The sequence below is a fragment of the Astatotilapia calliptera genome, chromosome 13 (assembly GCF_900246225.1).
Source record: "Astatotilapia calliptera chromosome 13, fAstCal1.2, whole genome shotgun sequence".
In the NCBI taxonomy this organism is placed as follows: Eukaryota; Metazoa; Chordata; class Actinopteri; order Cichliformes; family Cichlidae; genus Astatotilapia; species Astatotilapia calliptera.
Window position 1 is genome coordinate 10,429,444 of NC_039314.1, and position 25,259 is coordinate 10,454,702.

Below are 25,259 nucleotides of genomic sequence, written 5' to 3' on the forward strand. Positions count from 1 at the left end.
TTTCAGTGCTCGCCGAGGCATGATCGCCGTTCTCTCTGACATAACAACAGATTAAATGTACTGAAGGGGAAACAGTTGGGACGCTAACAGATTGCTGGGGTCAGGGTTCTTCCCATTCATCTTCAAACTTTGGTGTAATCCAAAAATGGCTGCTATGGAAAACCAATCAGAAAAAACAAAGACGACAAACTCATTTCAAAGAATTATTTTATCCCCCCCAAGATTACTTCGAGAGGGATTTGCTGCGTCTCTGCCAAGTCCGATAACAATAAGTACTGAGGGGAGATTTCGCCCATGGTAATCCAACAAAAATACAAGTGTCTACCCCCCCCCCAAAAAAAACAAAACAAAACCCATAAGCGTAGCAAGAAAAGAAAAGGAATTATTTAATCTGATAAAGCAATTAAGAAAAACAAACAAAAAAAAAACACTAAACAACTTGAGCTGTGCTCTTATTACGTAGAAAAACACATTTTAGTTTAAATGCAAAAAAATGCAAAGGGATCAAGACTGCTGGCCCAAGGAGCTCTAAAAAGCAGAAAGACCTTTGTTAGTAGTATGTGAACATCTGCACCACAAATGGGGGTAGGAAAAGGTTATGAGTGTTCTGGAGGAGGTTGTCATGACAACCACATCCTCAAAGGCTACACCATCACGCTGAAGCGGTATAGGGGAACATGATGCCAGCTATATTGGGTTATTAGGTCACGTAAAAATCACAATGCTCAGAAAAGCGTAATTAACTGGGTCACTGCTACATCTGGCAGGAAATCAACCTAAAAAGGAGAAGCATTTTTAACATGATTTCACATGATGCACTGAAGATTGAGTGCTTTTTAAATTCTGTTTAGCTGTAGAGAAAAAAAAAAAAAAAAAAATCATATTTCAGGCATTATCAGTGAAGCAGTGACACAATTGCCAAGGGGAAAACAGCAACATGGAATAGCATCTCAGAGCCTCTTTGCGCGCGCGCGCGCACACACACACACACACACACACACACACACACACACACACACACACACACACACACACACACACACACACACACACACACACACACACACACACAGAGAGAGAGATAATGCTCTGACAACGTTTGCATGTAGGAAGCCAGATGACAATTAATTTGTATACTGCTCAAAATGCAAATATAGAACCCGACTTAAATTTGAACTGGTTTCTTCCTGCTGCATATAATCAGAAGGCACTTTTGTTGTATTTGACCACATACCAGACTCAACATCAGTTTCTGCACTTAAATGGCATAAATACACTCAGAAAATTCAGGAATATTTTTAAATATATTAACCATTAAAGGCACCCATTACTCATGTCAAAAGCAAAAGACTGATACCTATTATCTGGTGATAGTTATAGACCTTTAGCTACACTTAAAAAGCAAGACTTCACAGTATGAAAGCCATAATAAAAATTTGGAAATATAATGTATATACAGAATCATGTATATTTTACAAAGCCTCTTGTTCGCAGTTTGCATATTAGGACCAGTCTTGATAGGAAACTGTAGACTTTGGAGTCCTAACTCAGACAGGTCGTGAAGCACTTGATCACAGCATCCCTGTCAAAACAAATAAAAGAGAGAAACAGAAAAAAGGCAATTAAGAAATGAAAGGAAAAACTAAATATAGCAAAGACAAAATTCTGCCATGCGTACAAAATTAAAAGCAACAATGAGTCCATTTTTACGATGATCTGGGTGGGGCTCATCATGAATAAGTGAGCGTGTTTTGGCGGGGAGGGACCACATGCTCAGAATGATGGGGGTCTTCCTTTTCTTTTTTTTCCCCAGGTACACCAAGTTGAAGGATGATGCAATGCAATCCATCACCATGGCGACCACAGATCGTTGCCTACTCTATTTCGCTTCACACAGTTTGTTCTTGCCATCAGTGGTTGCTATGCAGACTTTGCCTGCAGACACGTTCGAAATTGGAAGGAGGAGGTGCGAAACCAGTCAAGGTTAAAAGAACAAGGGGGATCATGAGCAGTCTGACAGGGAGGAGGGGAGGCCGCTGGAGAGAAGGGTTGCTTCCTTAAATGCTTTGGTTTTTATCAAAAAAAAAAAAAAAAAAAAGAACTTAAAAAAAACCCCTAAAAAACAAACAAACCAACCTCTGTATTTTTAAAAATATATCACTTAAAGCTTATTGTCATTTCCACTGCATAAATAAATTATCAGTCTCAAGGGCTTTCCCCAATTTCTGATTAGATGTCTGAGCCAAAAGCAGCCTTAAAGTGGTGTGGGACGTGCACAGGCAGCAGGTTTTAGTATCTCTCTCTGCATGTGTGAGGGGATATAAATAGGAAACAAGGTAAAATACATTAAAGGATCAAGTCCACTGGCCATGTGTTATGGCAGTGGCCAGCCAGGTATCGGAGACTGTTGGAACACAGACAGGGATGGGAAGTACTATAGCATTGTGTCACCCCATAAAATCGTGAGATCAAAATATGCATATTTTGATCTCACAACTTAAAACAACAGAGGCCGAAGCAATCAAGTCTGAATTAAATGAAAAATGGATTAAAGTAAGAGGCTTAAGGAGACAGAACACAAATGTGTTGACAAATAACATAAGAAACGCAGCAGTAACAAAGAAGCAGCTGATTGGCAGCATTTTAGTATCAAGCCCAAAAAAGAAACAAAGCCCGGCCATAAAATTTGCATTCCTCTACAGGAATTTGTTTTTTGGGGAGTGACATGGGAAAAGGTCTTTGTCTAGGCCTCGTTTTGTTGTTAGCTTTTGGGCTGGGGGAGGGGGAGCTTGAGGTTGTTAAAAGGACGTCCCTCAGCTGTCAGGATGGATTATAGGGTCGCCCAAACACACAAGATACTTAGTGGGTGGGGGCTGCATGGGGGCTCTGGACCAAATGAGCTATAACCCAACTTACATCTGAACTGACAAAACAACATCACACCTCATGCCTGGCCTGGAGGTAAAGCACTGAGGTGGTACAGCATATGGCACCAAAGTGAACACTTTTGGTACAGTGGAGAATTTTTTTGCTTTTACAGAAAAGCTGCAAAACATTAAGACACCTGTGACAACGACTTATGACACTGCAGGCTTTTTGTCTTTGATGCAGCACAGCTTAGCCAGATCTAATCAAAAATTTGCATTGTGCCTTAACCCTGTAAAGCTTAACACAAGCTCATTATATGCAACGTAAAAGCTACATTAAGGAAAATATTTTTGGCAAATCAGATTCAAAGAGCATTATTTCATTTAGAAAAAAAAAAAAAAAAAAAGCTACTTAATTTTGATATTATGGATTTAGCAATGATGTCACAGCACTAAAGCATGGAGGGTGTGAAAACAACAGGCTGCCATTTGTTTGACACCAAGAGCCTACACTGATCGTACTGGGGGATTAGAGCCATATGGTGGACGCAAACAAGAGAAAGACGTAAATAAAAAACAAAAAAAACAAAACATGTTTTCATTGAAGGGTCATGCACGCCAGAGAGTACGAGCACATATCCATATATCAAGGCAAAGCTTGCAAAGTATAATCCTGTCATCTTACCTGGCAAATGGAATATAAGAGATGCTATACCTGAAAGAGAAGAAACACACAAAAGGATGAGGGAAAATACTGGTGATGGTGGGATATTTTTAGGACAGATATTGATTGTAGAAGAAGATACTAATTACGAATGAACTGTGCATGTCATGTACCAGTTTAAGCAGATTACCTGTATTTAAAGTCCTTTGCATTAGTATTCACCTACTGATGAAGAATGAATGAATGTGTCCCTTAACTCATTTTAAATTTGATTCAATGTTTACATTTATTTTATTATTTAAGGCCACTACAACAAAATACGTTGAACTAGTTGTCCTGTAAATTCCTTTTTAAATCTTTCCAGGAACTGAAATCTGATACGATAATGCTTATGACAAAGGTTCTTTTATATCACTTAGCAGTTTTATCACAGTCCCTCTTCCCCGCTCTTTTCCTTTCCCCCTTTCTTTCTCTCTTTTCTTTTCCCCAGTCAAGTCTGTGCCGTGTTCAGCAAATGAAAATAAAATAAACAATCAAAGCAAAGGTGAATCAAATAGACCAATAAGGCAAGGCTGGGATGGTCCATTTGGTAAAGTAAATCCGTTGGGCATCTTTCTTTGCCTTTAGACAACAATTCTGATTGCAAAAGAACCAAATGGGACAGACAAAAAAAACAAAACAAAAAATATCACTTAGCAGTGATTAACAAAATGTAATTGGACATTAATTGGACATACTGTAATCTTTGTACAAATAATTGTGGACAGAAAGGTACCAGGCACACTTCTGAAACAAACACAGAACCCTATCCAGGAAATGATCACGGCTAAGGTTCAGCTTAATAGATTCCTGATGAAACCAGTGATGTATTTTAAATATGTGAGGAATGCACTGACACTGTTAAATAATCAACTAGAGCGCAAACATGAGCATACCGACAAGCATAACGACAAGAATCCCCATCTGTCTTAAGCAGAGCTGTAACAAATATAACAAGCAGTGTAACACACTTTTACACGTGAATCTTCTGACTATCTTAATTTAGTTAGAGCAAAGAAGGATGTTTAATAACAAAACCATTGTAACTATCCTGAGCTTGTGACAGTCAGTTGTGGTTGAGGATCATATGGTCATTTCACAGAATTCAGCCCAAGGACTGGACTTTGACCCCATCTGTGCGGGTCAGTGGCGACGTCTTATTACGGAACCACCTTCGCACAGACGTCTGAGTGGCTGCGTGGGAGTGCACTATGCCCCCAGTCTGTTAAGAATGAGTTCTGGATGTGTGACTTGTGGTTTCCATGGTGATGCCTTTGAGAACGCAGGCAGAGCGGAAATGAATGTACGACATGTAGGTGTAAAAGCAGTGTGATTGTAAGGCTGACACAGGCTATTCCCTTCCTCCATAGTTCCTACTGGCTTGTTTTTCCATGCAGTCACACACACTGTCTTTTGTTACTGCTGTGCAAATATGTTCAAATAAGTGAACGTACAAATTACTGACAGGCTAATCCATATCATTCATTCACGACTAAGGTTAAGCTTAATTCCACTGACTGTGTGGATGTCAAATAAAAGCTCAAATAGCTTGTAAGCTTGATATACATTTGATATACATTTAAGTCAATTTAACAACAGGCTAAAAAACTTAAGCAATTCATCCGTTTGCAAAATTACTGAAAACTTCTTTTAAGCTCTGCAAACTAAAAAGGCCAAATATTATAAAATGCTCTAGTAAAAATAACATTACCCTCAGACGAAAAAGATTCATGACTTATGAAGATTTTAAATGTAAAAAGGAACTAAAAAGAAGAAGAAGAAAAAAAAAAAACTGCTTTAAAACATTTGAGTAAAGGACATGCAGTTAAATGACAAAAGAAATTGTGGACGTTGTAAATAGACATTATAAAGTCACAGTTTTTAAAACACTATAACTTATAAGTGAAAGATGGGTTGTTTAGCTCTTTGTGTTACACACGTAGCATAAGAACAGATAACTAATTAAGGACTAATAGGTGCCATGTATTCTCCCTGGACTGTTCACATGTAGTTTTCATTATAGTAATGACTCCACAGAGAGCTGGCAGCCACTTCGTGTTGTGTGTAAACAATCCATGCCTGTCTGCCCAAACCCCACAGCTAAATAGCACTACACGATCCTGCCTTCTTCTTTACAGGGCAAACATACGCTGACCTACAATCAGGCATGGCCTCTTGCCCATCAGTCTTATTACAACACCTTTAATTGTAACCTGCATTTCAAACAGATGTCACTGTCTGCTCTGGCAAACTAGGGTAAACCAATTTAATCAATATACTTGGATTGTGCTTGCTATCATTTTTCCCTGAACAATAAAATCCAGTATAGCTTGGCTAAAATTAAGTGTATTCGCCTTTACACTTTTAGCCAAATATGTGGCTCACTTACAGATGTATCTACAAATACTATAAAATAAACTTATGTTGCGATTTCAACATAAGTATAACATAAAATAAGAGCTAGGGTTTCTAAGCAAACTGTTGGATGTTAATGAGTTATTCATTGCAAGTGTCAGTGGTCTGAGGCTGATCACTGTAGGTGTGAATAATGAACAAACTGTACTGAAATGGTTTAGACTACTAAGTCATCCTTACCACGTCATTGCCAGAAACTGCAGAATACAGAAGATTATGGCCAGTCCCTTTTTACCCCACTGTAAAGTCAATAAAAAAAACAATTTTAATAACACTACTTTAAATTAATAACTGCAAACTGATTTGTTTGTATTGAAACATACTTACCCAAAACACTGAACAAAGCGTTAAGACCAGGCAGAGCTGTAAGAAGAAAGGAGAGATCAGCTTGCATAAACTTTTTGCTTGCTTGTACAAAGTTCAGTTTTAATTTCTCTCTATTTATTTTCAACCTATCAGAAAAACAACGTAAAAAACAAACAAAACCCCCAAAACATTTAAATGTTACTCAAGAAAACATCCACACTGTCAAGGTGAAATGTGTTGTTAAGTTACGTTACTCATAAACCACCAACTACTGTAAGTGGAAGTGCAGTGCCTTGCATAATCTAAGTCAAAATAGTAAAACACAGTATTTACCAGCACAACAATGGTTGCTATCAGTCGTGTTGGTTCAAACATGCGCTTCAGCTGTTTTAGTGGTCCCATTAGGAAGCAGGTGCTTTGGGAGAACAATAAAAAAAGTAGATGGATTAAGCTCAGTAAACAGGTCAGTTATAGCTGTGGTTGTCAAACAAGCAGAGGAAAAACTTCACACCCTCAACGCATCACTTTTGAACAATATAGAAGTTTAAGCTAAGAAAACAAACAAAAAGCTCAGTTTCAAGCCTTCCACTGCAACAGTCACACTGGCTCATCTGCATTTGCCTCCAAAGGCAGCATCAGTTTATCAGGACTTCCAGTTTAACCACTCTACTTTAAGACTTCCAGTTTGGTCAACAATTACAACTACAGATGAGTAAAAACTGATAGCTCATGTCACATGATAGCTGATTGTTTTGATTATGTAAGTGTGGTCCTTAAGCACTGTATACCTGCATTCACTGAGGCTTGCTGATAAGTAATTGGCCAATGGAACTTTGCCAACAAGTGGACTACAAAACGTAAACCAGATAACTGCCCATCAGGTGGCCATGCTCCACAGATACTCTCGAATTATGAATCATTATTATAATTATAATTTGCCTTCATAGCATTAAGTAGTCATTTCCCCTCCCCAGTGATTTTCTGCAGTGCAGCAGAGGCTGAATACAATAAATATGTAGTTGCTTTCACAGCCATCTTGAATTGCATTTTGGGGGTTATGAGGCTTTGGTAGTAACAACTGTAGTTGTTAACTGATGGGCAGCTGCTCACTGAAAAGAGTAAATGGGCAGAGATGTGTCTGCAGTGGAAAAGCAGTACATGTAACCGTCCAAGCCTAAAACGTTGATAGAAAAAGTTGACAAAAACAAACAAATGTATAAATACTGAAGGGTTAAAAAAACAAAACAACCCCCCCCCCCACAATCTCAGGGAAGTCCCAAACTAAATTCACAAGAATGGGACAGATCCCTTTTGTAAACAAACTGGTTCCCCACAACATGAGTAATACACTGACCGCATACAGCACAGTATGAGTAACATCTGAAAAACGTGACCAACAAAATCAAATTTGGACTACATGTGGCAATAATTACAGTTTAAATGTTTCATTCCCAACACTTAAGACCTCCTACATGATGCATGTGTTACGTCAGTGAATTTAACAAGACAAAGGCTTTCCCCACTGACGAGGCACGCAGCTTTGGGCTCAGCTGAGCTGAGTGGGCAGAGGGAGTCCGTGGAGCGTCACATCTGTTAGATGAGACACAAGAGTAATGTGGGCTGACGCAGGCTCTCTCTGCTGGTCTGTTGAGAGGGAGGCTTTTTTTTCTCTCCTCAGAGTGTCAAAGACACTAATGATTGGCACACATGCTGGGAAAAAGATCTGGCACCTAAAAGAGTGTGTCGCTGACTGTAAAACTGATCACGTAATTTTAACACATTAGGTGTTAAGATTTTGGCAGATCACTGAATAGACATTTGAAATCAGAGTTTAAGCTAAATTGAGCTTTTGTTGTGTTACATAATTGTGTTCTTTTGTCATTAAAACACAGCACATAGTGCCTCCTGTTTTCATACCTGTGGCCGTCAAGAAGAAACCAGCAGCATACCGTTTTTATAAAGTAGGTTAAGCTCTGTAAAATAATATGATACTCTTTTGCACTGGACTGTTAACCTGAGCTATGAAGAAGGTGACCTAGTTTCTTGATGCATCTAACCTTCTGGATATTTAATACCTGAAAACAGAGACTGTACAGTCTGATAACAATCACCAAATCAAGCGTTCAGTGTCTGTCAAAAGAAGTCAAAGACATTACTGTAAGATTTGGACCTTAGTTCACCTACAAATACAAATCTAAATGTTGTAGATCTGGTGACATCTATAAAGATACATTTCTAATCTTGAACTTTATATTGAGTTTTTTTCGCCTACATTGCTGGTGATTTTTAAGAAGGGGGTTAGTTTAGATTTCTCTCTACTGGAAAGTCTTGACTTAACTATGTGAAGGTCCCCAAGATGATCCATTTATAAACTGGTACCGAATAAGTAAAACTAAAGTTTTAACCACACTTTGCAAGTTTGGTTCCCTGTGACAGGAAAGAAAACAGCTGTTTGCTCCTATACAAAGAAGGAGCTCATTTACTCACATCCTCCTATTTTTAAAAAAACAAAAAAAACAAAAAAAACAAAAAAAAAAGACTCTAGAGGAGACACACAGCTATGCTGCCCCTGCTTGTCTCTGTGGGAATCCTATCCTGTAGGTAGGATGTAAACTGCAAACCCCTCTGAAGCTCTACGAATTAACTTATGTCAGAACCTGATGTACACCTTGCCTACGTAACTGCACAACACTTTGATGCAGCTCTTTTGCAGACCTCCGCTGACAGCTCCTATGCATTCCAGCTTTTCACCGCAGTTTTTTTTAATTTAACAGTTAGAAGAATAATATTCATGGCCTCAAAATAAGGAATAATTATAACAGTGTCAGTAAGGACTCACAGATTCCTGGGTGAGTGCAACATAACCAGGTTATCTGGATTCATTTACCCTAACATTGGCGTTCAGGATAAGTGGTCAAAAGAAGCTAGTTCTCCAACTCACTAAATTAACCCAGGGTTTCCCCTGCATGTTCACATGAAAGGAGTGATGTTGGCAGGATCTGACCAATCTAAAAGGGGTGTTTCACAGATCTTAAGAATCTTCTGCGAGAGAAAATGCCACCCACTCTAGAGACTTTAGGTGATTAACAATCTATAAAGAACATCTATGTAAACACCAGTAAAATATGAAAGATGAATGCTGTAGAAAATCATTAATCTGGTGATTTAGCATACAGAGCAGTAAAATAAACATTCTAACTCCAGTCAATTATTTTATGGCTGAGTACATTTTCTGTACTGGTTTTCACTCCTAAACTGATAACTAAAGCATTGAAAGTTTAAACTGGTCTACTTATACGTTTACAATATCAGCAGAGAATCTACATTATACTTCAAATATGATGCTGGTAAAAGAATCAGTAAAAACAAGGCAGCCCCACACCAATGACCTGCTCCCAATAGTTTTAGTTTGTATACTCTCAGCAGCAAACTCTGTAGTGTTTCAAGGATTGAGAGTAAATATTAACTGAAGAAATAGAATTCAAATAAAATGGGTACAAATTTGATAAGAGGTCTGAAAGCACAGCGCAAGTTTGCTGTAATAAAATGTGTCTACAAATCTGTATTTATGACTGATGATGGTGAAACTCAAAGACTTTAGAGGTCTTTGAGTTTCAAACACTAAAAGTTGTACAAAGTGCGTTCTTACATACTCAACAGCACAAAAGATTTATTCAGTTCATCCTTGGGTTCAGATTTTGAAAACCTAAAAATGGCTATCAGAGCTGCACAGGCGTGACAACTTTAATAAATGACAATGCTTTCACCAAGATTAGATTACTTGCTTTGTTGCATCAAACTGTATAACTCATACTGACAATATGTAACAATGTCATTCATTATGAGCTGAAAACATCTCATAGTTCTTCAGGCACAGTGTTGAAAACACAGAGCAGCAGGTTATGAATGAACACAATCTCACACACACACAATCACACACACACACAATCACACACACACACAATCACACACACACACACAATCACACACACACACACACACACACACACACACACACTAAAGAATTATGACTGTGACAAGATACTCCAGCCATGAGTGACAATATAACCTTTAAGATGACTTTTTTTGTTGCTTTCTTGCAGTGTGTCATACTGATGACAAAATGCTGATGATAATACAGTACAATACCAGTAACACTTAAAATTAAACTGGACTTACCTGGCAAGAGCTGCAATATTCCCTAGTGTGTAAAAGACTGCAAAGAGCTTCAAGCCACTTGGAAGGAACAGCAGTGCTGTGCCCTGGTAAAGAGATTAAAAAAGAAAAAGAAAAAAAATAATTCAGCTACACAAATTCATATCATCATTTTTCAGCAAGGGGTAGGGGGCAAAAATAAACAGATATAATAGCTACTAAGTGAGACCTAGAACTTAACCAGGTTAAAGGGTTAACTGTTAATAACCCGGTTAAAAATCCTGCTGAAAAAAAGAGAAAAAAAAAAAAGAAAAAGAGCAGAAGTGGCTGTCCTGTGGTTGTACTGAAAAACGTTTGTCTCCCCCTACTGTTAGAAGCCCATAAGGTTGGTTTGGATTATAATAGACTTTAGTACTACTGGACCAGTGCTGCAGTCAGGGGCGTGTCTAAAAGGGGCCATGGGTGGCACTAGTGCTGCTGAAATATTTACTTAATTACTTTTACTAGTACTACGCCGTTTTCTGCTTTTACTCTACTAAATTCTGAATGTGATTATTACTATTCTTATGCCAGACTATCCATTTTAAAGCTTCAGTTATTTATTATTTTGCAGATTAATTACACTATTATATAGTACCAGTCTACCAACTAATAAATAATTAAAATAATCAACAAGTGTATTCATTAGAAAGATATACGCTTCAATACATAAATCATAAATCGAATAATATCATGTAAATAATTCTAAAAAGTGTCATTCCCCCCCCCACCCCCCCGAGTACTTTAAATATATTTGGTTGAACATCATATGAATTATTACATTACTTTAATCTTTTACTTAAGCAAACAGTCTAAAATACTTTTTCTATACACGATTCTCATTAAATATTTCCGACTAAACATTCTAATCTCCTGTGCCCCCCTATTGCCACCGCTGCATTCTCGGTCTCCCCTGTGAAGCCCAATTAAAAAAAAAAAAAAAACAACATCCTGGAAACACCCCTGGCTGCAGTCCAATTGTAAACAGAGCTTATGTTTAGCCATAGGAAGAGATTATAAAACACTAATATATTTCTTTTGATAAGTTGTGAGGGTTTCAGCCTTATCTAAAGTTATGATTAATAATTTTAATAAGATAAAATAGTCGGTGGCTCTACAGTGTGGTGGTTCACACATAAGACTAACACATTTAAGATCAGGAGGAGATACAAATCCCCTTTTTGGGGCTGCGTCAGGAAGGTAATCAAATGTGAATAAGGGAGCAGCTGTAAGAAGCTTCTAATAAGATGAAGCAGCTAAGATTCTGGGAAAAAGGAAAAAAAAAAAAATCTGGATAGATATTCATTCTGGAAAGACACTGCTGCATTTAGTGATATTTATGTAATCAGACAAGCAGCAATAGGTTTGTAAATGTGTATTTTAGTTATTGCTGCAAACACGGTGATGGCTAGCAGTGTGTGAGCAGCCAGAAAAATTTTTTTTTTGAAAAAAGGGCATTTAAAGACTTAAATATTACGAGTTTTCATGGCACTAGATTTTCTACAACGATTGTGGTAACTGTGAATGTTACCACCTATAAACAAAACCTGCATTTTACAATGGGTGCGAAAAATGGCAGTGGCTTCAAACTGTTGACAGCAACAGTTGACAGTGCCTTCTCTTCTGCAAGGCTACAAACTGATAAGTAAGATTTATGTACCCGATGTGGGTTACTTAAGTATAAGTGACAGTAGGAGTTGATCGTACTGATCTGCTGGAGTAACAGAGGAAATCGCTTTGGCGGCAGTGGAGGGAAAAAAAAAAAGCCTTCTCCACATTCCTTTGGTCAGTATGAAGGCAAAAAGGACACAAAAACATCAATTTTGCCTGACAAATACACTCACAAGTATTGAACACAGGATGCCTCCAGCAAAGCAGATGACAAACCATTTCACCCTGGTGCTGTAGCTGAGAGTGCTGGCATCAAGGACCTGGTGAGAACAATGGGAGGATGTCACAAGACAGACCCAGTGACCTGCAGAAAAAGCCCACGGGCTTCCTGCTAATCAATCATACAGCGGCCACACCACAAACGGGGATTATGCTAGCATATGTTAAGAAATACAGAACATAACTGAAGTAGAATCTGCAAAGAATAAAAAACAAAAGCAGGAAAAAAGTGTAGAATACAAAACACCAATAAACTGACTTCGAAAGCATTACCTTACCTTATTTCCTCCTTATCGTGAACGCGTGAAAAAGAGGTACAAATAAATACACATGACTCAGTAAAGTTAAGTGCTAACAGAAAGTCAAGACAGCTGGCTTTAAACGGCCAGAGGACGCTAGTTAACCGGAGCTAACACAAAATAGCATTTTTTCATTATTAACTGCTACAAGCCGCTAACTCAGTGAATATAAAATCGCATGCAGACAACGGTATCTTAACATTAGCTCAGAATTTTAAACAGGCAGCGAAAGCGATGCTTTATTATTAGGCGTTTGAATGTTATCCGTTCTCTTGACAGTCCGTTAGCATTAGCAGCGTAGCCTGTCAAGCAGTTCCTACCTGTGCAGTGAGACCCAGTTCCTCGTTGTCTTCTCGACCGCTTAGCACACGACGAAGCTTGTCCATCGCTACGAGCTAGCTGGCGAACTGGCCAGAAAAAAAGTGGACCCTTGTTCTCTTTTTCAGGCTGTAACCTATGTGGTTTATACCCACAACTGTTATCGCAGCTGTTATAAGTTTGACTTCCTGTGTACTACCCTTTGTACGTACTGACTTGGGGTCGGTTTAATTGCAGTCAATTTGCTACCATTTCCGGGGCTGGCATTTCTATCACTGACCCCAGATCAGCTCAAAGGCGACTTCCTTAACGCCACTTCCTTTGAATTGCTACTGTTGCCTCTCCGTAGCTGATTGGTTAGTAATACCTCAAGGACATTTCTGATCCTGTTTAATTATTTTGTTTTAAAACCAACACGAGAAACACAGATTTACAGTCACATAAATATATCCAGTATTAGCGAAGGATTTCTGGTCTGTTCCCTGAGAAAATGCGCTCTTACTGTTTTTCTCAATGATGTTGCTTTGTCGCCACCCAGTAGAGATATTACGACAGTGCAAAAAATACAATTAAATAAAACAAACAACAACCTGGCACTGTCTTCCCAGCAGAGAAGCAACGGACCTTCTTTGGTCGTCGCACTGGTTTATCTTGTGGAAAGAGTGCTTGGAATTAAGTCCATCAATAACTTTAGCATTAGTTCAACCATGCCCAAAAGAAAGATCATCCGACACGTTTCACTGATTGAGCAGTTAAGTAAGGAAACTTTTAAAAAATACACTGATTTTTAATTAAATCCTACGCTTTTCGCAGATATGTCTCCATCAAAAATTTTGTTTGAACAAGTGGAGTTTCAAATACCTTGTTGTTATGCTCAGTTTTCAAACAGCCATCTAGATCATTACCATGTTTCTAATTTAATATATACTGAATATACTCTTTCAGTATAACGACTTAAAACAGGTTGTGTTTCAAGGCTACACAATGTTGCCTTGCCTTTATCAGCAACAGCCCTATAACGGGCGCCAAACGAGATACAGTTATGGGAGGCTTCTGACTATGGGTCACACTGTTCTTCCGAGGGACACAGTCATCGACTTTGGATCTTTATGTGCATGCCAAACGAAATCTTCATTTTAACTATCCTAAAATACACTCCAATTACAGACACAAGGGTTAGCAAACTCAACAGTGAGGGAAAAGTGGCTCTGAAAGCATCCAATCACAGCAAAACCATTGCCAGGGGAGGAAGATAATTGAACATCAAAGGTTATTGTCTCTTGGATGTTTGCGGTTTACTTTCAGATACTTTCTCATTACGCCAGTTTAGCCTACATCTTAAACGATACACCGTCACAATGATCTACGTATGTTCTTTTAACCAAGGTCACTGCTGCAAGTCTAACTGGGGATCCAGATGATTGTGTTTACAAGCAGATGTGCTCATAGAAAACGTATAAATCCGGTAATAATGTATCCAGTTGTTAAAAACGTCTGCGCTCTGTTTTGGGGTGCTTTAATACGCAATCATGTCTACATTAACCTTACTTAGAATAGACCTAATAATGAATCGTCATCATAAAAAGAAAAAAAAATTACAGGGCTCAACTTTGCGATCACGTGTCACTTTCCTTTTCGGATGCTTATAAAAAATCTCTTTGCGACACAAGAGCCACTTGATAGGAAGCTGGAGGTCAGGTGATTGAGATTCAAAGCGCGATTAAAGGGAAGCAACTTCTTGTTGATGAAGGGACATTCAGTCGACATCTCAGCTTCTGCGAAGTGTTCCAGAAAGCACCAACGATGTGGACATCGCCGTCAGTATCCCTGCTCCTGTTCGTCTCATTGTTCCATGGATGCAGGAATTTCGTGTGCCCGAGGATCTGCCGATGTTTCTCCAATGCAATCAGGTGCAACAATATAACACAAGGGGCAGCTCCAGTGATGGACCACAGGGATAGAAGATTGTAAGTTGGCAACATGTGGAATAATGCGTTTACAGGGTGGATCTTTTTTTTCTTTTTTTTTTAAGGCAGCTAATTCGTGTGATTAAGCAATTGCCATTATTATTCCGCGCGTATTTATGCACGGGGCTAAGATCCGCACTGAAACGTCTTTCTTGTTTAGCTCTGCTGTGCTGTTTGTAGAGTTAACAGTGATCAAATCACGCTTCATCACATTTTTTAACCTGTTGTAAGTGGCCTTAATATTGAGCACCCATTTAAAACGGATTTTGGTTCCAGTATTTATTGTACACTTTGGGGGGGGTGTCTCAGGTGTAACCTTTGATCATTCAACAACCATTACCAGTACTCTGGCATAAAAACATTTTTGGAAGCAATCTCTGCACTCTGAATGTATTCCAAATCAGTCTTAACATACAAACATTATTCCAACACTGCATCTAGTTTCACCAAGTGGCAGTATCTTTTTCTTGTTTTCTTTTATCCTCAACTTTAGCCATGGAAGCACTTTGTATGTTTCTAATTTAAGCATCAGTGGTATGATAAAGTCTGCTTCATTAAAAAACATCAAGAACAAAAAAAACCCCATCCAAACATACACACCTGCTCTGTCAGTAGTATTGTGTGCATGCGTTTTCTGGTAGATAAAACAAAGGCCAGCTGTGTTCTTGTTTTCTTGTGCATCTTCCTTTGAGAACTTTTTATGTTTTACATTCAGACCACTCTAAGTCTTCATAATATTGAGAGATAAATCTGGATCGATCCCTACTGGAGAGTGAAGAACGTCTGCTTCCAAGCATGGACTGTATTTATTTCATTTAAGTAGTACATCACACCCTTTTTTCTTTTTTTTTAAAAACACAGTCCCCTGCATGTGTCCAGCTTAATTACCGATGAAGCAAATGTCAAGTTGCTCTCACACATTGTGAGTACACCTCTTTTTGTATGCTTTTCTGGACATTACAGCTCACTTGTTGAGTTTACTGTCAAAAGCCTTGAAGGTGGGTAATCTTGACCTCCTCTTCAGTAACAGAGTACACAACACCTTGACCCTCTTGTGATTAACGTCTGTGAACACCAAGGCTGGCAGCTTTGTGTGTCTATCAAATGCTGCCAGTAATTCTATACACTCGCTCCTGGAACTTTCTGTTCTACCAAATTACAACTTCTATTTGTTTATGATATTGACAGACCATTTCTGTTAGCTGGGAATAATGTATATGTTGCAGATGTGGAAATGTTGCTCACTGGTGGGAAGAGAACTTGCTCTATGCTTATTATGAATGCCTCAAACAACCTAAATGGTGCATTTCTGTTAGAGATAAAAAAACAAAACTAAAAAAAACAAAACAGTGTGTCCAGACAGGCTGTAAACAAAACCTAGGAAAATTTCGTTCTAATTGAACACTAAATAGTTGCTATGACAAAACCTGTGCCATGGCTACACTTACCTTTTTGTCACAGAGCCTCAGATGATTTTAAGATGTCACTACATCTCTATTACATCATTAAACTGTCCTCCCAATCTTTTTATGCCTCCTTTCGCAGGTTTCTTTATCATCTGTCTTTGCAAACAATTTCAAGCCATTCCTTTGAAGGTTTAAAAGGAGTCCAGAGGATGTACGTATCACATTTCTTTTGCTGAAAAATTCCGACTCACTTGTGATACTGCTTAAGTGAGGAACAATATGATGAAAATTCATGCTCCAAATATAAGAAGATTTGGGTTTTGCATCAGATAAACTAATTATTGCAGTGTCTCTGCTTTGTTTTTTGTGGCAAATCTCATAAAAATGGTTGCAGTGTGTTTATACTGCACATTAGTCTGACAGTGTGACGTAAATGTTAAGAAGAATCTCACTATTTATTTTCTGCTGTACACAGAGAGATTACTCAAAGCGTAACCCTGAAAACCATTGAGACATTAGCATTTAACAACCTCCTCAGCCTCTCTGAAATGTAAGTCTTTTCTGTGATTCTCCCAGTTCATTAAAGTCACGATTACTGTAGTGCACCCCGGTATGGACTGTATGCTCTGTACTGCTTTGCAGCTCAATCCAGAACACAAGAAGTCTCATGCACATTGGCAGAGGAGCATTTAACAACCTCCCCAAACTTCGCTACTTGTGAGACAACTTAAAATTTATTTATTCATTTGTCAGTTTTTAAAAATTCCTACAGTGCAGTCTGACTTGCAACAAACTTTTTTTTTCATCTTTGTCAAATGAAAGTGACACATTGCTCTTTTTATTTACAGGAGTATTTCAAATACCGGTATTGCAGTTTTTCCTGATGTCACATCAATCAGTTCACTTGAATCTGAGTTCGTCTTGTGAGTAAATTTCTTGTTATATTCATAGAGACTAATACAAAGGAAATCTTCAGTGTTACTGCAAGTCCAGTTTCAACTTATTATTACACTTATTACTATTTTTGCAGGGATATATGCGACAACATCTTCCTTCTAGAAATACCCACAAACGCTTTCACTGGAATGTCAAAGGAATATGTTACAATGTGAGTATTGCAATGTATAGGACACTTTCACTTATTTTGAAATTGTATTATAGCAGTCCAGAAAGTTTGAACATGCAAATGTTTCTTACATTTTCAGGAACCTGTACAACAATGGCATAAGAAAAATACACGAGCATGCCTTCAACGGAACAAAGATAGATAAGCTGTATTTGTTTCATTTTACCACATTATGTCTAATTTCTGTTTAAAATTCTTCTTTTGCACCATTAAAGTTTTGCTCCTTGTGTTCTGCTATGTTTAGGGTATTAAAAAATAATCGAAACCTTAGAGTGATCCATAAAGATGCTTTCACAGGAGGCACGGGCCCTGGAGTCTTGTAAGTTTTTATTTGTATACTCCTAAAAGTCACTTTGTGCTAAGTTTATTTTGATTTATTGAGGAAAGCTAAAGGAAACCCAGCCAGGGTGGGGGGTAGGGTGTTCAACAAGCCTAGAGCCAACAAATGAGAAGTTTGCGTCAGGGCGGGTATCCGGTGTAGAATCTTTGAAACATCAAATATTGGGCTCATCATGAGGACAGAGCACAAGAGAGGCGAAGAAGAACTTGCAGGCATGGTGGAGTGGGTTGTCAGGAGAGGGCATGGTTGGGACATGTGACAGAAAGATAGCAACAGTGAAAGGGAAGGTTCAGAAGATGGTGATGGCACCATGATGTATAGTTTGGAGATGGCTACTCTGAAAGTTAGAGAGGTAATGCTGAAGTAGTCTGGACATGTGCAGAGGAGGGACAGTGAATATATTGGACAAAGGATGCTGAAGATGGAGATCCCAGGCAGGAGAAGAAGAATAAGATTTGTGGATATGGTGAAGAAGGACATTTAAGCAGAGTTTGTGTGACAGAGGAGGGTACTAGAGAAAGGGTGTGGTGGAGGCAGATGATCTTCTGTTTTGGCCCCTAAAGCGAGCAGCTGAAAGGAAAGAAGAAGAAATGGGGGAAGAAGAATAGGGAAGCAAAAGGAGGAAGATGCTTACTAAACACACCAGTTAAACTTTAAGACTCGACACAGGCTGTATTCTGTGTCTGGACATGGTCTTACTCTCCCGAATTGCTTTTATGTCCTTCATAATTTTCATGTAATCTTCAAAGAACACACTGTGGACTTCAGCTCAGCAGAGAGAAACAGTAACAGTCTGATGAACAATGGCAGTGTAAAACAGCACAGTGGACACAAAAACTCTGTCACACTGTATTAATGTCGGTTATTTTTTTCACAGGGATGTTTCTGCCACAGCTCTCACAAAGCTGCCATCACAGGGACTGGAGTCAGTTCTAGTGTTGTTTGCTCAGTCCGCCTACACCTTGAAGAGTCTGCCTCCTCTGCAGGGACTGTGGAGTCTGCGAGAAGCTCATCTCACCTACAACAGCCACTGCTGTGCACTGCTGAACTGGAACACTCACAGGTAACTTACACTGTGCATGCTCAAAGCTCAACCCTACCCCATGACTCTTTGAATTTCCATGCAGTAGTCTAAATTTAAGTCCATCAAAATCAGAATCCTTTGCTTATTAAGCAATGCTGAATTGCATTACACAATATATCACAGGTTTCACAAACATCTGCACCTGAAATATGCCATGTAATGGTGACATAACTTTTTATTATGTTCTTGCTTTTCTACAGAGACTTACCAATTAATCCTGTGTGGAATAACAGCTCTACAGCCTGTATTGAGAGAGATCCAGCCGGCAGGTAAATCATTTGATTCAGCAATATTTACCTGTCCTAAATCTCATTTTTATTTTTACTCTAATAAACTTTACACCTTATTGAAATCAACTTACAAGTGTGTTTGAAATGGATTTGCCCCTTGGTTTACTTTACTTACCATACTTCACTTATTTTAAGATATCTTCATTCTGAGCTCTTTATTTAAACAATATCTTCTTTTTTTTTTTCCATTTAAATCTCCTTCAAAAGCAGGGTTCAGCCTGTAATCGGAGGGTTAACAGACACATCTCTACTTACGGGCGTGCCGTACTTCTCGGAAGGTGACCTGCTTGCTGAAGATGAAAGCTATGAAGATGTGAATTTCCACTATCCAGAACTGGACCTCTGCCAGACCACCCTCACTCTGGTTTGCACACCTGAGGCAGATGCTTTCAACCCCTGTGAAGACATCGCGGGTTTCAGTTTTCTCAGAGTAGCTATTTGGTTCATCAATTTATTGGCTATTACAGGTAATCTGACAGTGCTGCTGGTCTTCTTCAGCAGCCGGAACAAGCTGACAGTACCTCGCTTCCTCATGTGCCACCTGGCTTTTGCCAGACCTTTGCATTGGGGTCTACCTTCTGATGATAGCTACTGTAGACTTGCGTACTCGTGGTAGCTACAGTCAGCACGCCATTGAATGGCAGACAGGACCTGGTTGTAGTGCTGCTGGCTTCCTGTCAGTTTTTGGTGGGGAGCTGTCAGTTTACACACTTTCTACCATCATCCTGGAGCGTTGGCACACCATCACCAATGCTATGCAGGTAGAGCGCCACCTGGTTCTTATGCAAGCTGCAGGCATAATGGCAGTAGGTTGGCTCATCTGTCTGGGGATGGGGATACTGCCCTTGATTGGTGTCAGTAGCTACACCAAAGTCAGCATGTGCTTACCCATGGACATAGAGACTCCTTTGGCTCAGGCTTTTGTCATAATTATCCTGCTCCTCAATGTGGGCGCCTTCCTTGTTGTTTGCGTTTGCTATGTGCTGATCTACCTGGCTGTAAAAAACCCTGACTTACCCAGAAGAAGTGCAGACACCAGGATCGCACAGCGCATGGCGGTACTCATCTTCACGGATTTTCTGTGCATGGCACCCATCTCCTTCTTTGCCATCTCTGCTGCTTTTAAGTTTCCCCTCATCACAGTTACCAACTCCAAAATTCTGTTGGTCCTCTTTTTTCCCATCAATTCGTGTGCCAATCCCTTCCTCTATGCTATCTTCACTAAAGCTTTCAGAAAGGATGCTTATAAACTCATGAGTACCATAGGCTGCTGTATAAACAAGGCTGCTCATACAGAAAGGAAATAGAAAAGAAATGCATACAAATTTCCAATTGCATCAAACAGTAAATGTCTGTATTATATATATCAGCATCATATACAGTGTTGGTCAAGTTACTTGAAAAAAGTAATCAGTAACTAATTACTGATTACTTCCCCAAAAAAGTAATCCCGTTACTTTACTGATGACTTATTTTCAAAAGTAATTAATTACTTAGTTACTTAGTTACTTTTTAAAAACACGATTTACAACCTGAATAGGTGATAAAGCGATGGATCTTTCAGCCCAATTCTACTTTTTCTGCATAATCCAGCTTACAAAGTGTAATCAAATGGAAAAGTGTCTTTTTAACTCTTGTTTTATTAGTTTTAATCTTTTAACTTTATGCATCAAGCAAAAATTTAATTATATGCAACATTCTCTGACTGGAAGAAATTTGTTTAACATTTAAACCTATTTTCTGCACATTCCAGCACATAAAATAAAATATTATTTTGTGTTTACACTCAGTCTTTCAAATAGATGCCATTAAAACACAGCAGAAAATAAATAAAGTCAAAGACTAGCGGTCCTGTTGCTCTATTTTCACCTATAAAGCAGGAGTGGGGTAGGCGGAGGTTTGCCTAAAATAACGGTCTTAGTAACGCAGTAACGCAGCATTCCTACAGGAAAGTAACGGTAATCTAATTACCGTTTTTGCAATAGTAATCCCTTACTTTGCTCGTTACTTGAAAAAAGTAATCGTATTACAGAAACGCATTACAACTAACGAGTTACTGCCCATCTCTGATCATATATAGTCTAATACTGTGACTTACTCTTGAAAGTAGTCTGCTCCATCATCTTGTTTACTTCATATGTAATTCATTGTTGCATGAGTATGCAAAAGGAGCCACTTTCATAAGCATAAGAATGTAAGTGAGACTAGCCATACATATACAGTTAGATAAATAATTTATTGGACTAAGACAGTTGTTGACCAGAAAATTTTTGGCTTTTATTTTTTTATTTTTTTGCATTTCCTGATTAAGAATTACAGAAATTTCAGTACTCCATTTTGAGATGGTCAAAAATAATTGGACAGTTGACTGACAAGTGATTCAATGACAAAGCGATGCCTATTTCCTTGTTATTTAATGACAAATTAAGTACTCACACTAATGCACAGGTTGAATGCATGGTTGAAACTTAATTTTATAGCTTTTCACTGTCATTTTAAAAATGAGACCCAAATGAATGTATGTGCAAATGAGGGAGACTTATGATTTAAATCATGTTACATTATCAGTCAAACATGGTGGAGGCAATGTTATGGCGCTATAGCAATGTATGGCTGTCAGTGAGTCTGGATCAGAGGTGATTATTGACGATGTATCTGCTGATATAAGTAGCAGAATGAACTGTTAAGTGTGCTGGGCCATGATCTCTGCTCAGATTCAACCAAATGCTGCACAGCCAATCAGACAGTGCTTCACAGTACAGATGGACAATGACCCAAAGCACACTGCACAAGCAGAGAGAGTTTCTCAAGGCAAAGAAATGGGATATTCTTCAGTGGTCAAGTCAGCTTCTCAGTTACTGAAGACAAAACTGAGAGACCCACAAACAAGAAGCAACTGAAAGCAGCTGCAGTAAAGGCCTGGGAGAGTATTTCAAGGGAGGCAGTCATTAATAGTAAATGATTAAAGTATTAAAATGTCCCTTGTATTTAGGTTTATGTTACTTTGTACAATTATTTTTGAGCCTCTGATTTTTTTTTTTTTTGTAAAAATAAAAAAATAACTGGAAGTCTGTGCTTGAATCTCATCTTGATTGTTTGATTTAAAATCCACTGTAGTGGTGTACAGGGACAAAACTACAACATGTGTGTCTGTGTCCAGCAAATTATGGATCTAATTTTAAAAAATAAACATTTACTTAAGGTTTTTTTTCTCTTCTTTTTCCATATCTTGACTGCACAAGCAAGTATTCCACGGAAAAGGTAATCAGGATGTGAGAATAAGTGATCCTACACAGGAATTAGACTGTATGTAATACTGTGTCAAACCTCGTACCTGAAAGAGGAAGGAGATACAAACATCTGTCATGATGATGCTGATGCCCTTTTGGAGATGGTCTGGTGTGTAATTAGAAAGTATGAGCAATTATGAATTTGCATTCTGTGAAGTTGCACAAAGAACTGAGTAATATCTAGTATATGATATCGTCTCTCAAATCCTACTTGAGTTTAAACCCACTCCACAGGTGTTTCCAGAGGAGAGTGCTGACTGGTCAGGAGAGAGAAAGTTAAAATGTAACCGTTAACACTGATAATGTTTGGTGAAGCTTTACAATGAGAAATGAATTCAATTTAAAAAGAAAATCAAGGTAGAAAAGGGTATAACAATGGTTCACTTTAATAGTCGAAGCTTACAGTAGCTTGCAAAAGTATTCGGCCCCCTTGAAATTTTCCACATTTTGTCACATTACAGCCACAAACATGAATCAATTTTATTGGAATTCCACGTGAAAGACCAATACAAAGTGGCAAACACGTGAGAAGTGGAACCAAAATCATACATGATTCCAAACATTTTTTACAAATAAATAACTGAAAAGTTGGGTGTGCGTAATTATTCAACCCCCTGAGTCAATACTTTGTAGAACCACCTTTTGCTGCAGTTACAGCTGCCAGTCTTTTAGGGTATGTCTCTACGAGCTTTGCACATCTAGAGACTGAAATCCTTGCCCATTCTTCTTTGCAAAACAGCTCCAGCTCAGTCAGATTAGATGGACAGCGTTTGTGAACAGCAGTTTTCAGATCTTGCCACAGATATAATGTATAAAGTAAGAAATAAATTGCTTCCAAAAGAAATGTATGTAAGAAATGTAAATTGTTCATAAAAAGAAAAGGTGGGTATAACTTAAGAGGGAAATGGAATTTAAAAATACAAAGTGCTAGAACAACTTTAAAAACTATGTCTATCTCAATTGCAGGAGTTAAATTATGGAACAGTCTAACAGAAGAAATAAAAGAAAGTAAAAATGTAACATGGTAGACTAATGTGCCTGTGTTAATTCAGCTCCATATTATTGTGTGAAGTTGCACTGGGTTGGGAGTGGTTTTGTGTGTGTGTGACATTTTTGGTGAGCCAATGGCTGGAATGGGGTTGGACTAATTAGAGGCAGGTGTACTTGATTGCACTGATACACTGGTCTACTTATAGCCCACACTACAAACACTGCTGTGTCGTTTTGTCTCTCTGTGCAGGTATGTAATGTGATGAAATCAGATATGTTTGGGATGGATGGGTTTTGTGCTATGAATTCTATAGTGAATGTGTTGTTTTGTCTCTCTGTGCAGGCCAGGGCTTATTATATGCCACAGCCTAAAGGCAGCAGAGTTCCAGAGGCTAGAGTGACCACTGGCTATATGCTTGCAGGGTGGTGGGTCTCCAAGGACAACTTCTAACCCTTTAAAAGGCAACACGTGGAGTGCAACTGGCCGTGTGGCATAGCTGGCTCTGGCCTTGGGACTGTGTGTTTTTATACGATTCATAAATGGAACACTGGACTGTTTTATCTTTTATCTTTTGATATTTTTTGTCAAATTATCTTTTAGAACTTTATTGACTGTCATCTTTTTGCCCACGACTGAGACGGTTGGTCAGACCTAGAGTCTTTCTTTGGGTGTGTTACAAAAACATAAACCAGTTTAAATTAAAATATAAAAACCTAATTTTAAATAAGTATAAGAATGAAGCAAACAGGGTTAACCCAGGACAGTAATGTTGCTGGTAACGGTGTTGTAGTTCTTTTTTTGTTTTGTTTGTTTGTTTTTCCATAACTTGTGAATCTGCAAATTTGGGTAGGGAAAGATAAGTATATACTTCTGCCTACTCCTTTTTAAACAAATAATGGAATGATATCTTGTAATGATTGTGAAGACACGTTTGAAATGTTTGAAATAAAAATGAACTGAACTGAAATGTGTGCTATTTAACTAAAAATGCAGCCAAGGTGGGTTTTTGTTTTGTTTTTTTTAAAATAAACATTTTAAAATATTTACAGAACAATCAGGTGTTCTCCATCAAATTTGATGCCACACAAATTATTTGTGCCACTATGCGATAAAGGAGAACAACAGCCTGATACCTGCAGGCCTGACAACAGGAGATTTAGCACTCCTGTAACACCTGTAACATTCAGTAGTCACCTCATTGTTCTGACACACACAACAAAACTATTGACTACACTACACACTAACTACACAAGATTTTCGCTAAACGTCAAAAATCTCTCACATCACTCCTAAAACTTCCCCCCTTCCTAAACAACTAAATGCCATGTTCCCCGTTGTTTTTCTTCTACTCCCTGTCTTTCTTGCTCCCTTTCCTTTCCCCTAGTCATGTCTGTCACGTATGTAACAACTGAAAATAAAATACACAATAATAATAATAACAAAGAAAAAATGTTGACTCTCAGCATTACTGTTCACGAGAAAATACAGTAATGTGATAAAAACAAGCACCTAAACTCCAACAGTAACTGAACAGCGTTCCTAGAACATGACTGAAATTTCAACAACAGCTTCTAAATGGACCTTGGATTCTTATTCTATTTGTGGAAGATCAGTAGCAAAAGTGACCACGTGGTGGAGTAGTTTGATTTAGTAGTAGCTTTTGTTTTGTTGTTATTTTTGTAACTCTAAGATTAAAGAGATCTTGTGTTCCTCTGTAGGTTTCATATAAGTTTTTCTTATTAGGTAATAGATTATTTGCAACTTTTTTCAATA

The 25,259-nt window shown here is 38.4% G+C and overlaps 2 protein-coding genes across 2 annotated transcripts; one reads left to right on the top strand and one right to left on the bottom strand.

Annotated features, from left to right (window-relative positions):
* Positions 1–1,033: 1,033 nt before the first annotated feature.
* sft2d1 (SFT2 domain containing 1) lies at positions 1,034–13,308 on the bottom strand. The gene is made up of 8 exons (XM_026189878.1): positions 12,995–13,308; positions 12,330–12,416; positions 10,471–10,553; positions 6,625–6,706; positions 6,313–6,348; positions 6,166–6,224; positions 3,553–3,582; positions 1,034–1,582 (listed from the first exon to the last, which is right to left on the bottom strand). The coding sequence occupies exons 1-8, from the start codon at positions 13,058–13,060 to the stop codon at positions 1,543–1,545; spliced, it is 483 nt and encodes a 160-aa protein (XP_026045663.1). The 5' UTR covers positions 13,061–13,308; the 3' UTR covers positions 1,034–1,542.
* A 1,312-nt stretch (positions 13,309–14,620) lies between these two features.
* On the top strand, positions 14,621–20,626 carry lhcgr (luteinizing hormone/choriogonadotropin receptor). Its single transcript, XM_026189877.1, is given in 12 exon segments — positions 14,621–14,959; positions 16,505–16,576; positions 16,841–16,915; positions 17,008–17,082; positions 17,214–17,288; positions 17,396–17,473; positions 17,571–17,639; positions 17,736–17,810; positions 18,709–18,894; positions 19,116–19,184; positions 19,416–19,758; positions 19,760–20,626. Coding segments are annotated over 12 exon segments (2,034 nt in total). The 5' UTR covers positions 14,621–14,795; the 3' UTR covers positions 20,513–20,626.
* The last annotated feature ends 4,633 nt before the right edge of the window (positions 20,627–25,259 follow it).